General features: G+C 39.1%; 1 protein-coding gene across 1 annotated transcript in view; it reads right to left on the bottom strand.

Moving 5' to 3' along the window:
• Positions 1-14,690, bottom strand: part of LOC109931419 (serine/threonine-protein phosphatase 2A 55 kDa regulatory subunit B delta isoform-like) — a 274,310-nt gene that overhangs the window by 31,308 nt on the left and 228,312 nt on the right. Inside the window, exon 7 of the mRNA XM_048610307.1 lies at positions 4,496-4,660. Within this exon, the coding sequence (XP_048466264.1) occupies positions 4,496-4,660 (165 nt within the window). The remainder of the gene's footprint in view (positions 1-4,495; positions 4,661-14,690) is intronic.

Raw genomic sequence — 14,690 nt, 5'->3', positions numbered from 1 at the left:
TGCTTTGCTTTGTTTTTAAAATATTCTGCCCAATTCTCTGACCTAAACCCCAGCTTTGCACAAATTTATACTTCTTCTTTGAATTTAAAGCTTCCTTTCTTTTTTTTTCCCATGGACGATAAATCCTTACATGGAATTTTGCTTTCCCATTGGAATGTATCTGTTCTGTGTATTCTGAAATATCCCCATAAAAGTCTATCACTCCATCTCTATTGCTATCCTTTAATTTGCCAGTTCGCTTTACTTAATTCTACTTTAATGCCCTCCTAATTGCACTTAATTTGAAGTCACAGTGCATGATGTCACAAAACTGTCTTAAAGGTGTTTCAGAGATAGTAGATGCTGGAGAATCGGAGATAACAAGGTGTAGAGCTTAAAAGGTGTATTGCCTGTCAGACCTGAACTTTTAGGAAAAAAAAAAACCACAAACCCAAAAATATTTCTCTCTCAGTTCAAGTATATTTTGCTGGCATGATTCTCTGCACTTCCTTCTTCTCTGGTGTCATACACCAACAATCCATGCGACAACTCCATTCAAGGGAATTCCTATCAGATGGCAAGATCTAACCTGTGTGAATCCCATTTTAAATCATTTTATCTCACTATGCAGCTGTATCTGTCACTTTACTATGTTAAAGGCACTATATAAATGCAAGCTACTATTATTCTTGTAATATGAACATTAGAGACAGTCAGATGACTGTTCTGGACTAATAGCAAGTCACAAAGGAGCTTCCAGCATATAATTCTGACTACAATTGCGTATAACTGAGGTAGAACCATATCCCAACTTGTGGAGACATTTGATGGGAATGACTCACTCTTGTGAAAACCAAAAAAAAACTAAGCAGAGTAAGCAATAATTGAGTATGAAACATCATGCTCTCAATATGATGCATATATTCTATCTGTGCCAGAGGAAAGCAAATCAAAGTGAAGAGAAGTGATATACATCAACAGCATTACCAGATGATGCATTCGTTAAAACTACAAAGTAAAAATGAAACCTGATGACCACTGGTTGCCATTATTATACCAGCTTTTCTATGCAGCAATGAGTTATCCAGCTCAAACGTGCAAATGTCTCTCTGCCAGCTTGACTGCATTTCATTAACCACTTTCAATCCAGTTCCTCAAAGCTGTATCCATTATCTAGGTTTGACAAGATGTCTGTAGTCCAGATTGTTCGGTGAATCATTTCCACTGATTCAACACGATCCTTGTCATCACAAGGCACCAGCAGCTAATATTCAGGTTCTTTCTTTCCCCAGGCAGGAGGTCAATTAGGTTAATCACAATGGACAAAAAATAAACAATTTAATAATGACAGGGAATGGCCTTTCAGAAAATTCTAAAAGGCTCAAAAATATAAGCAATAAAATGAACAATTACTTCAAATATTACTTGACGTCAGCTGCCTTGTTTCAAATTGATACTGATATACAGATACTAACGATACTTACATTGTCATTCATCATTGATATTTTGTGTTTTGTCATCACATAGTCACATGTCGCACACACTGCTATGCTGATTGAACTCCATATTGGCTCACTGAAGCACTGCTACATTAAATGGCTATTTTCCAACTCACAGATCTGGAAAATGGACTTTAATCAATGACTACAAGACCTTATTATACCTCTATGTGCCAAATGAGGCCTATGTACCAAAAGACGTTGTATTTATGACTGTCTAAATCATCAGGCTTGTTGAAACTCATTGTAATTCCAAGCAGTACTGCAGCCTGTGTGATTCACATGTCGGTGAATTTGCTTACTGAATTTTTGAGCTATTTGTCTTTACAAAATCAATGCAATACTGCAGAACTGGAACAGTTAAAGTGTTAATCTTATGGTAGAAATGCTTTCAATATAGAACACTGAATCATTTTTCTGAACCATTAACAATGAAACATAAATTAGAGAAGGAGACTAATTCTCCTTGTCTCTGGATTAGAAACTGAAGCTTCATCAGGGAAAATGCCCCACAAATAACTGTCTCCAATTTAAAGCAAAGCACAGAAGTTCTATTCAGGAACAGGGGAAAACAATGAGTAAATCATTCAAAGATAGAAATGAAAGATTCTTTTCCTACACTCTAAAGGTAAGATGCTAAACAAACTCAAGGTCATAAAAAGACCCTCACATTTTGCAAAAAACTGAAATATAAATGGGAAGTAAATGCTAGACTATAAATTCTGACAAAAGGTCTCTGCTTGAAGTTCCATTGCTCCTCCACCCCTCTCTCATCAGTTACTATTGAGAAAATATTCCCATTTGTCATTCTTGAATTTAAAGAAGAGGCCTCATACTCTCCCAGATATTGATTTTTATTATTGTTAGTGTTCCTCTAACTTTTCCTATTTGTTTTTCTTAGTCTGAACTGTTCCCTCCGAATGGTGTTGGTAATCTGAACAGGTTGCATTGTCTTCTATTCTAACTCAGGCAGGCTGAGTTGCCACTGTAGATGGAAGTATCAAAGAGGATTCTGTGCCTCATTGGAGTCTCTGTGACCGTCAAGCAGAAATTTCTACTCCTTTCTTTCGATTTCCTTAAGAGCTGCTGAATTCTTCACATCCCTCCATCTTTGCTTTCTTATAGAACTTGCAAGCTTTTAAAACCAAACTTGGTGTTACCAACACATGACTTACCAGATGAAACCCATTTTTCTTTTACAATTTTTAATCCTACTGTTGTCCTGGGATGATCTGAGCCCTGCACTATAGTTTAGCAATACACAGAATTTTATGGGATTGTCAGTACTGTCATTAAATATGGTGCTCTAATGAAATGAACAAACATCACATTTACATAGTGCCATTCAAGGCCTCAGAATGTTGTCCTTGTTTGGTTCCACTATTCAAAAGTATATACTCTACTTATTGTTTCATCCAGTTCCTGATATGGTCATTATATTTCACAAAGGTGGTTTAAAATAATCAGTTTGCAGTATGAAGATGTAATTGCTTAGCCCTATTTAAAAAAAAACCCAAAAACACACACACAAAAGGGTAAAGGAAAAAAATACATATGTCCATGTAGTTTGGGAACTTTGGAAATAAAAACATTTTTGGGCAATGCTTTTTAATTCTTGATGGCAAGAAGAATAAGGTTTGAGATGTTTAGATATCTGTAGGTCAGGCATTCTGGCATCTGTTAACAGGTGTGACAAAACGTAGGTAGTCATCTCTGAGATCTTGTCAGATGCAGGTTGCTCAGAAGTCACAATAACAAGAGATTTTCCAGTTGCTGTTCAAAGGGACAACTAAGATCATAATATCCCAGCTGATGCCAATCACTTGGGATTGAATAGGTTGGGTATGTGGTGGGGGATAACACCAGTTGCAAAAATGAAGACTTTTGGACATGAGGAAATGTCAGATTTCATAGAAAGTACTTAGGATTTTACTTCAGTAGCTTTGCATTAAGAACCAGCATTGTGTGCACCCTCATAGCCAAACACAGGCAAAATATGGATGAGTTGGTAAGGACAAGATTTTGAAATAAGTTAGGAGGGCAAAATCTACCCAGGAAAACTGCACATTAAGTCCAAACTGTTTCCAAAATCTCAGGAAAGCACAGCCTCAATTAATGTGTAGTGGTGTGTGTATGTATTAACTTACCAACATTTCTCCAAGTGTGATCAGACACAATCAAGGCAAGTTTCCACCCCAGTGCAATGATAACAGATATCAAACCATTGTTTCTCAATTCTTTTAACAATTAACTGATGCATAATCTGATATAGTGGATAAGCAAGCACACAGAATGGTCCTCTTGGTTACATTTACAGCAGAACACAGATTGAAAGAGAGAGAGAAAACAGCTCATTTTATCTTAAAGCTGAAACAGAAATTTGTCCATTTTGAAAAGTACACCCAGTGTTGGAATACATTATGTTCAAAGTCACAACACGATATAACAGGGGCTCATCTAAATTAATATTATCTGTACTTGTGTAAATATTGGTCTAATGTGTGGTGTAAAGAGTACATAATCTAATTTGAGATATTTTTGCAAGTTAACATGTGTCCACCTCAATCTAGTTTTCAGAAACATACTGAAGACAATCAAAACCTAGATTTTTTTCAACCATAACAGATACTGGCATAGTCCATGCTCCATGGACCATCCGAGTTTCCTTTGTTGCAAGGTAAGAGAAAGGAAGAGAAATAGCAAGAGAAATCAAGGGAGCTGCTGATGCAAGAAGAGAACAAGAAGAGATTACCAATCTTGGGCAGCAGGTTCAGAGATCTGTTCTGCCAAATAAGTATGAGTTAATCAAGAAACCAGTTTGGTTGACAATATAATTTCCCCAAAACTGGACTGCAGAGTTCCCCTCTGCCTGAGCTGCCAAATGCTGGAGTGACCCATTAAGTGAATGACTGCAAGTTGAAATTTCAGCTGAGTAATTGCCACTAGCATTCAGCTACAGGGTAACTCTAACATTTCAACAATGAATGTGCAGCTGCAATTGGAGAACAAGTACTTACATTTGGCATGCTTGTCACATAGTGCCGCTGCCCTCATGTCGCAGAGTCGCAATGTTCCTTTGCTGCTGCTGTAAACCAACAGGTTACAATGGTGGGGGTGGAATTCAGCAGCTGTGATCACTTCCGTTAATTCTTCCATATCTACAGGTTTAATATCTACAATATCTGGGTTAAATACTTCATCAAGGAAGAACACATTGCACATTGCATCAAAAATTATACATTATGTGAATATTTTACAAAGGAGCATAAAGGAACACAACATTTTACATAAACAGTGATACTAATGTTACTCAAAGCCATAAAGTTATACGGCACAGAAACAGACCCTTTAGACCAACCAGTCCATGAAGACCATGTTACCAAAGTGAACTAGTCCTACCAGCTTGTGTTTGGCCCATATTGCTCCAAACATTTCTAACTCATGTACTTATTCAAATGTCTTTTAAATGTTGTAACTGTAGCTGCATCCACCACTTCCTCTGGAAGTTCACTCCACATTCAAATCACTCACTGTGTAAAAAAGTTGCTCATGTCTTTTTTAAAATTTTTCTCCTCTACATTAAAATATGACCCCTAGTCTTGAAATCACCAACACTACGGAAAAGACCATCTGCCATTCACCTTATCTATATCCCTCATGATGTCATAAACCTCCATAAAGGTAACCCCTTCAACATCCTACGCTCCAGTGAAAAAAGTCCCAGCAACATCCTGGTAAATGTCTTCTGAACCCTCTCCAGTTTAATAATATCCTTCCTATAACTGGGAAACCAGAACTGGACACAGTACTGCAGAAGAGGCCTCACTGTTCACCCTCAACATGACATCCCAAATCCTATACTCTTTTTCCAGGCAATATAAGCACCAAACTGGGCCTTCCGAACTCATCATTCTGATGAGAAGACTGATCAATAATCCAAGCAACATTTTTCATCAAGAACATCTATCAAGTAAAGTTATACAAGTTCGAACAAAAGGCCACAAAAGCCCCCAAAATATTTGGTGGCATTCATCATAATTACATTTTTTTCGGTTTGTCATAATGCACTACTTCCCAAGTGTGTTTTATTTTCAGATATTCAGATTTCACAGAAGTCCAGCATTTCTCAAATTTTTCAGCCATTTGCTTGTCAAGTCTCCCTTCTGGAGATGGGAGGGTTCCTGACTTTACTGGCAATGGTCCAACAGAATGTGAATTGTTGGATTCTCAGTCTGTCTTATCAAGTACAGAAACAGAGTGCAAAATGCCACTGTATATCCTGACATCACATTGCACCACCTTTTCTAATTACCTTGTGCAACTGAAGAAAATGTGTCAGCTAAAGTGACACAGTAGCTCCACAAGGACATACGTAAAGACATAACTACATAGAATTCACCGCTGTTTGGATGAGACCTGTGTGTGTTACAGGAGACAGAGGAAATAGCATTAATTGAGGGTCATCAGGTGAAGAGGGTGCAGTATTAAACACCTATAGTCAACTGCAGAATTCAATACTGGAAGCACTGCATGTTCAACAAGAATCTGTGTGAAGTGAGACAAAGTGGGGGGAAAAATAATTCACAGCCAAATGCAAATAAAACAAAAAGATGTAACAGGTAATCAAAATTTCTTTATTTGTTCATTTGCAATCCCATTTAGAAATCAGACTTTGGTAAGTAAATATCTTGCATCATACTGATCTAATGCTTATTTTTCAATCTAGTTGCCTGCTTCAAGCTTCAGTAAGAAGCAACTGGTTAAGAGATTGCCTTCCAATTCCATCTCAATCTATTTTCAGGTATTTGTTCGTGGCTGGACTGTAGGCACAAAAAACTGCCAATGTAACACCTTTATTTAAAAAGGGAGGGAGGCAAAATACAGGTATCTATACGCCAGTTAGTTTAATGTCTGTGATTTGGGAATTGTTAAGAGTCAATAAAGTATATAATAGAATACATAATCTTATCAAGCAGTGTCAGCATGCTTTCACGAAGAGGAAATCATGCCTAACAAATTCAACAGAATTCTTTGAGGATGTAACAAGCAGGATAGGTAAAGATGGCATGGTGGTTACAATATATTTGGATTTTCAGAAGATATCTGATAAGGTACCACGTGTTAGGCTGCTTAATAAGACAGGAGCCATGATGTTGGAGGATGGCGAACTATGAGAATACAGAGTGTTGGGATAAGGGGGCCATTTAAAGAATGACAAACCATAACTAGTGGTGTGCTACAGTGATCAGTGCAAAGGCTACACTTATTTAAAACATATATTAAACGACGGATGAGGAAAGTGAATGCACTGTAGCCAAGTTAACACAAAAATAGGTGGGAAGGCAAGTGGTGAGGCTGCCAGAGTCTGTAGAAAGATAGACAAGTTAAACAATTATATTCCATTCGCAGGCTTTTGCCTAATGTTAAAAATTGTGAGGATCTGCACTTAGGCAGGAAAAATTGAGGAGCTCAATATTATTTAAATGGAGAAAGACTGCAGAAAGCTACAGAACAGAGAGATTTGGGAATCATTATCCAGGAATCACAAAATAAAAACAAGCAAACAAGTTCAGAGGGTAATAGGGAAGGTGTAAAGAATGCTGGCCTTTATTTCAAAGGAAATGAAGTTTAAAGTAGAGTGGCTTTTCTACAACTATACAGGGCATTACTCAGACCACAGCTGCAGTACTGTGAATAGTTTTGAGCCTCTCAAAAGACATACTTGCATTGGAGACAAAACAGAGAATGTTCATTAGGCTATGGAAAGACTTTCTTATGAGGAGAGATTGTATAGGTTGGGCCTGTAAGCTTTGAAATTTAGGAGAGTGAGAGGCAATCTTAGTAAAACATATAAGTTCCTGAGGTGACTTGGCAGCATAGAAGCTGAAATGTTGTTGACCCTCGTGCAACAGTCCAGGACAACAGGACATAATCCCAGAATAAGGTGTTGCAAATTGAAGACAGAAAGAAGGCAGCATTTCTTCTGTCAGAGGGTAGTGAATCTATGGAATTATTTAGCATAGGGAGCTGTTGAGGTTGGGTTATTAAGTGCCAATAGACAGTAAGGAAATCAAAGGTGAAAGGGAAAAGACAGAAAAGTAAAATTGAGGATTATCCGATCAGTCGTGATCTCATTGGATGGTGTAACAGACTCAATAGATTGAATGGCCTAATGTTTTTTTCCCATAGAATCCCTGCTATGTGCAAACAGGCCATTTGGCACAACAAGTCCACACAGTCTCCCTGAAGAGCATCTCACTCAGACTCACTCTCCTACCCTATCCCCATAACCCTGCATTTCCCATGGCTGATCCACCTAACCGACACATCTCTGGACACTATGGGCAATTTAGCATGACCAATCCACCTAACCTGCACATCGTTGGACTGTGGGAGGATACCGGAGTACCCGGAAGAAATCCATGCAGACATGGGGAGAACGGGCAAACTCCACACAGACGGTCATCCGGGGCTGGAACTGAATCTGGATCCCTGGCGCTGTGAGGCAAAAGTGCTAAGCACTGAGCCACCTTCTACTACTATGTCTTATGATCTTAAAGGAAAGAAAGAAATTGTAAGCGGGACACAAAGCCTCTCATTTTATAGTAACTCAACGCCTAGATGTCCATGCTTTTTCAAAGACAGATCAATTTATTTGTATTTATTTGTTCATGGGCATTGCTGACTAGGGTTGCATTTATTGCTCATTCCTAATTGCCCAAATGGCAGTTAAGAGTTAAGCACATCGTTGACAGTCTGTGTTAGTCAGGCCAGGTAAGGATGGCAGATCTCCATCCCGAAAGAGCATCAATGAATGAATGGTTTTGTGACAATCAACTGTATTTACATGGTCACTATTAGCTTTTTTTAATGAATTCAAATTTCACCATTTACCACAATGGGATTCAAGCCAATGCCCCCAGAACACCACCCTGGAAGTCTGGATTCCTAAACCAGTGACATTACTACTGTACCATTTCCCCCTAAATTTGGGTGCTACAACTCAATAGACCACGTATAACTCAGTAACAGAGAAAGTCGGTCAGGCATAATCATCATTAAACACAACTTCCAATGCCAAAGTCACTTGAAATTTCCCAGGTTATTTTGGATTCCATCAGATAAGGTCATGGATTATAGAAATATCTGGACGTCTTATATTCAAGGCTAATAAAAGCTTTCCAAAACCTGCATTTATTGCCCATCCCTAGTTGCCCAGTACGCGGTTAACAGTTTGGCATATTAATGAGATTCTGGAGTCACATGTAGGTCAGATCAGGTCCGGAAGGCAGATTGCCTTCCCTAAAAGGGCATCAGTGAACAAATAGGTTTTCATGATAATTAGTGGTGGTTGCGGGTCTCTATTGGACAAAAAATATGTGCAAGAATAGAGCTTCAGGAGATAATACTGCTATTTTCTCTCTGGAATTTCTGCATTGATATTGAGCTAGAAGTCTGACACAGGTGCTAAGAGCCCTTCCCATATTGATGTAATGAGCGACAGCTCAACCATTTTTCATTCTAATAAATTCCAACTGTATTCTAAACAAGTCTTTCAAGAAGGCTCCTAGAACCAGAGACCTATACAGAATCGTGGAGTTCTATTAGTAATAAAAAGCACAACAAAACCTATTCAGGACCATTTGAACCCAACCCAACATCTGAACAGCTTTAACATCTGTTTAAGAAAAGTATCAATGTAATACAACATAACTTGATAGTTGAAGCTCCCATTTAACAAGTAGAAGCAATTTATCAATGAGCATTTAACAAAAAAACACAACAGTGAATCATGCAGTGAACTTGTTCCTATGCAGATAACCGTTAGCATGCACCTGAAATCTATTTACATTAAGTGCACCACAAAAATTAAATCTGAGCCACATATAAAGGAAATATCATCTTTATAATGAGAACACACAACTGGCACTAATTTCAAAGTATGAATCAAATCTCAGTTTCAGTTATTAAACATTTCCGAACAAAGACCGAATAGCAGTCCACCGAATTCAATGCTATCCGTATTTTGTACATGTCCACTATTCTCTGGATCAAAGTTTGAAAATAATGTTCCCTGTAAGCATGCCACACCATCAGAAAGCTATGCTGACATATTATTTGATACCATAAGCCATTGTAAAACTTTGAAAACAAAATTAAATAAACATAACCAGTTGTACCGAGTGATATTTATACTGACAATACTGGAAGCGCAACACTGCTGCTAAACAACATTTTTCAACCAACACAAGTTGCCATTATTCAAAGTGATTCACTGCTAAGTGTGAGAAAACAATACAGTAAGTGACAAAGAATTTATTTCTACTGAAAGAATTGGGGAATAAAAAGTACATTAGTATTTTCTTTCCCATTTGCAGCCATAGGTTTCACACTACAAGGTAGTCAGCCATAACTTCCAATATGCAATTATACTCATGGCACATAATGGATTTCTGCCACTCTAACATATTTCCAGGCAACTGTCACTATCCTTATAGAGATTGTAAACTTTTTCAAAAAAAGGTTCAAACTTTCAATTTTTAGCTGAAAGAATATGAAATAATTTGTCATTATAATATTTGCTGTAACAAATGACAGTAAGTAATATTGACTAAAATGGTTTTCCTTTCATAGCCAGTGTAAACATTAAGCTATAGAAAGTGGCATTGCTCAAAGTACCTAACACACATCACGGTCTCCACAGAATTACAGTCCTCCACACTTGCTTCCATAGTGTTTCCATATCTCTGTTCAGCTGATAAATAACTGCAAATGACTGTCGAGTGGCTTTTGGAGAGTTCCTTAAATTCACCAGCAGCAACAAAGCCTGCTCTAATTATTCCTTTTATCCCTGCCCACACCACAGCAACACCCTCAGAATCATTAGATGGTTGAAATTTGTCTCTCTTCAACCAGAGCAGAACAAACAAAATGATTCAAAAATCACACTGCCACTCTCCTTGAAGCATGGAAACAATGACTGTAATAATCAGAAGGAGTCTGCTGCCAAATGCTCAAAATTTGTCCAGCAAGCTGCATCATGGCTTTGAGTCCAAATATCTTAATGATCAGGTAGCAGTTCATTGAGGAAAGGAAGCAAAGCTTGCTGACTGGATCCTACTGAAATAACTGCAGAAAGGCCGGTGTCCCGTCACAAAGTTACCCTTTATTTACATGTGCACAGTACATGGGCTCTGACCAGCCAGCTCAGAGCCAGTCCCTAGAATGGTTTCAGCCAGGGCTCCCTGATTGTTCCACATTAACAGTCTCCATCAAGGATCTCACCATCAATGCAATCCACCTGGCCCTCGTTCCAATCACTACACTAGATTGTGTGAAATGTCCTGCCTCATGTATCCAAAGATCTGTGCATCAAGGATAAGTTGGTTCAATCAAAGAAAGTCTGTGGTAGAAACATGTGATCCAAAGTAGACATCATGCTCGAGTCAAGGGGCATTCAGTGCTGTGCACCCCTGCTGCCTCTCCTCTCTGCTAAACAGACAAAACCTCTGCCATCATGTTTTGATTTGTGAGGACATCCAGAACCTATTCTCAAAAATGATTTCATCTGCTCTTCGCATCATGAGAATGCTGACCTTGTTAGTGGTAATGCTAGTTTGTTATCTTCAATCCCAACTCCATTTCATCTTAGAAGTTAAAAGGACAGTTTACAGCACTACTGCTAATAAGTCGGTAGCACCTTCCTGGGGTTTTGCGAGACTCAGAGTCTGCTGTCATTCATTCTAGGCATAAATATCTTGCAAAAATGTAACTCGCAACATCTTGAAATTCAAAGCACAAAATTAATTGTCAAAAATTCTTTTACAAGTACAAAGCCGGACTGCTGCTGAAAACAAACAAAGTTTGTTGAAGCTTTTTGCCTTCTACTCATTAAGACAATTCACAAGGATACCAATTCCAGAGGAAAAGAAAAAAAACTTATACTGTATAAGTTAGCAAGTAGAAGTGATGCAATGGAGAATGCACCAGTTAACACTAATTAACAGTTAACTGCCAAGCTTTGTTTAAATTTTAAACTGGGCAGGTCAACTCTGATTAGTCAGGGCATTGCCTATTGATGCACCCTCATTTTCTTATGACATAATAAATCACAACATTTCAAACAGTAACAGTTACAACAGTGGCATCTAAATGATGTGGAATATTGCACAGGTATATCCTCTACACAAAAACCAAGAAAAATACAACCCATCCACTGATTAGCCATCAGTCCATATTCTTTCATTATTAAGTTGATGATGGGGATAATCAACAATGTTATCAAGCAGCATTTGCTGAGCGATAACCTGCTCACTGACATTCAGTTTGGATTCTCAGGGCTACTCAGCTTCTGATTTACAGGTGTGGTTCAAATATGCACTCAAGTGGTGAAGTGAGAATGACTGTCTTTGACATCCCATGATTACTATCAAGAAAGACAAGGGCAGTAGGTGCATGTAAATACCCCAAGAGGCATTTGGGCAGAAATACCTCTCCAATTTCCAAGCTGTCCTTGTGCATGAATCGCAGAAGCTTGGTTTGCAGGTGCAACAGGTAATCAAGGCGGCAAATAGAATTCTGTCCTTCATTGCTAGAGGGGTTGAGTTTAAAAGCAGAGAAGTTATGTTACAGCCGTACAGGGTGCTGGTAAGGCCACAGCTGGAGTACTGTGAGCAGTTTTAGTCTCCTTACTTTGAGAAAGGATGTACTGGCACTGGAGGGGGTGCAGAGGAGATTCACGAGGTTGATTCCAGAGTTGAGAGAGTTGGCTTATGAAGTGAGACTGAGTAGACTGGGATTATATTCATTGGAATTAAGAATAACAACGGGGGAATCTTATAGAAACATATAAAATTATGAAGGGAATAGATAAGATAAAAGCAGGGAGGATGTTTCCAATGGCGGGTGAAACTGGAACAAGAGGGCACTGCCTCAAAATCAGGGTGATCAAATTTAGGACTGAATTAAGGAGGAACTTCTTCACCAAACAGTTGTGAATCTGTGGAATTCCCCGCCCAGTGAAATAGTTGAGCCTTCCTCATTGAATGCTTTTAAAGCAAAAATAGATAATTCCTTTACTGTTCAAAAAATTAAGAGTTATGGTGAGAGGGTGGGTAAGTGGAGCTGAGGCCACAAAAAGATTAGCCATGATCTTATTGAATAGCAGAACGGGCTCCAAGGGTCAGATGGCCAACTTCTGCTCCTGGTTCTTATGTTCTTATGTTCTAAGCTACCTACTGTCTGCTATGGAAATGTCTGTCTATTTCTCCACCGCTAACAGAACTGTGGGTGTTCTACACCAAATGGATTGCAATGGTTCAAGATGGCAACTCACTGCCACTTTCTCAATGTCAACCAAAGGTTGGGCAATAAATGTAGCCCCAGGCAGCGAAGCCCACATTCTCAGAAAGAATAAAACAAAAGCTGCGAAATCTAAAATGTTCAGCTGCACAGAGAAATCAGGTAAGGTGGATTTATTTTTTAGAAAATGGAAATGGGTGGATTGATTTAGAAATAAAAGATGCCAGTTTTGTTTGCGACCCTAATCAAAACTGTTGAAGCATCTGCTATGGAACCTCACCTAATTCTTCTGCTAGATTCTTTATTTCAAGCATTGCTTTGCATTGCCAGTCTTTACAGAAGCAATAATAACATTTTTGAACAATAAATGTTCTCCCATGTTATTCATTGTATTAATTATGGAATAAAAGTCCTCTAACTGAAAAACAGTCTGCATACCATAAGTCAAATTTGAACCTAATTTTCTTACATTAAAGGTAATGGCAAATTATAATATTTTTTGCCAGGTGCACCATTTAACCCTGATTAAGCATGCAGTGCTGTTGTTACTTAATATTACGATTAGTTACAAAATCAAATCATAGAATCATAAATCCACAGAATCCTTACAGCGTGGTAGCATGCCATTTGGCCCATTAGATCCACACTGACCCTATACTTCCCATGGCTAATCCACCTAGCCTACACATCCCTGGGTACTATGCGCAATTTAGCATGGCCAATCCACCTACCCTGGACATCTTTGGACTGTGGGAGGAAACCGGAGCACCCAGAGGAAACCCGCACAGGTATGGGGAGAATGTGTAAACTCCACACAGTCACCGTGTCCCTGGTGCTATGAGGCAGCAGCACTAACCAATGAGCCACCGTCCCACCGTCACACCTAACTAAGCCCACAACATCCATAGCACTGCTGTGTTCAGTGGCTGTTTTCTGTCAAGAAACTGACTGATAAGCACTCTGGCCTAGTGACATTCTGCCTAAGAAATAGAAAAGCCCACAATTTTAGGTCTAAAGCGAAACTGTAGCAATATCCCCCTGTCAAATGGCAAATTTTCCAATCACAAGTATTCCTTTCCACTGAGACCTACTTCCATTGGAAAAATAGATGTCAACCTTCTTATTTTTAACAGAAATAAGTGTTCCAAACATTTTGCACCAAATGTCAAAAGAAAATGAGCCACACTTCTAGCTCTCATCACAAGGCCACAAGGTTCTGCTAGTCAGTGCTTTGGGTTTTCTTCAGATTTGTGTGTAAATTCTGCTCGCTGCTTGTTTTAAGAAGATATCTGCTTCATAAATTATAGACAACTGAGACAGAGCTGTTACTTACTCAGAATCCAGTCATCTGAAAACACACCCTCTCAAATCTCCAGAAATGCAGGCACTGCCATTTTTCTAAACATGAAGGGTTAAAATTAGAAAATGCTGAAATGTCGTGTTTGACTACTAATCAGCAAGGATCAACAAGGTTAAAAAAAAAAGAGAGAGAATCAATATCTCAGCTCCCAGTGCTCAGGTTTAACCTATTCAAAGTGGATGGATCGTGCAACACTGGAACTACTGGGCAGAAACTCCGCTGTAACATGTAGAAGAATTTAATGCCCACTACACTTCCTTCCCCCAAGCCTGGCAGCAGCTTTGGAGGTGGGCACGTGATAGCGGCTCTTCCGTCTTCCCCCCTCTCCTGTAGGATTTATCCAGGGCCAGAAATCTCATGGGCAGCAATTGCTGCTCACGTAGGGAGTTTTATCTCACCACTGCTGGTACCCAGCCACTGGTGTGCCAGGGCGTTTGCCACACAGGAAACCTGAAGCTCTTCATCATTCAGCAGGGCGGGGGGGGGGGGGGGGGGGTGGGGGGGGGTTGCTGCCCAAGAAATAGCTGGCCCCGGATAAATCCTACAAGGCG

This window comes from Rhincodon typus, chromosome 1 (assembly GCF_021869965.1).
Source record: "Rhincodon typus isolate 14 chromosome 1, sRhiTyp1.1, whole genome shotgun sequence".
In the NCBI taxonomy this organism is placed as follows: Eukaryota; Metazoa; Chordata; class Chondrichthyes; order Orectolobiformes; family Rhincodontidae; genus Rhincodon; species Rhincodon typus.
Note: the sequence above shows the minus strand (reverse complement) of the source record. Positions and strands in the feature narration are given on the sequence as shown.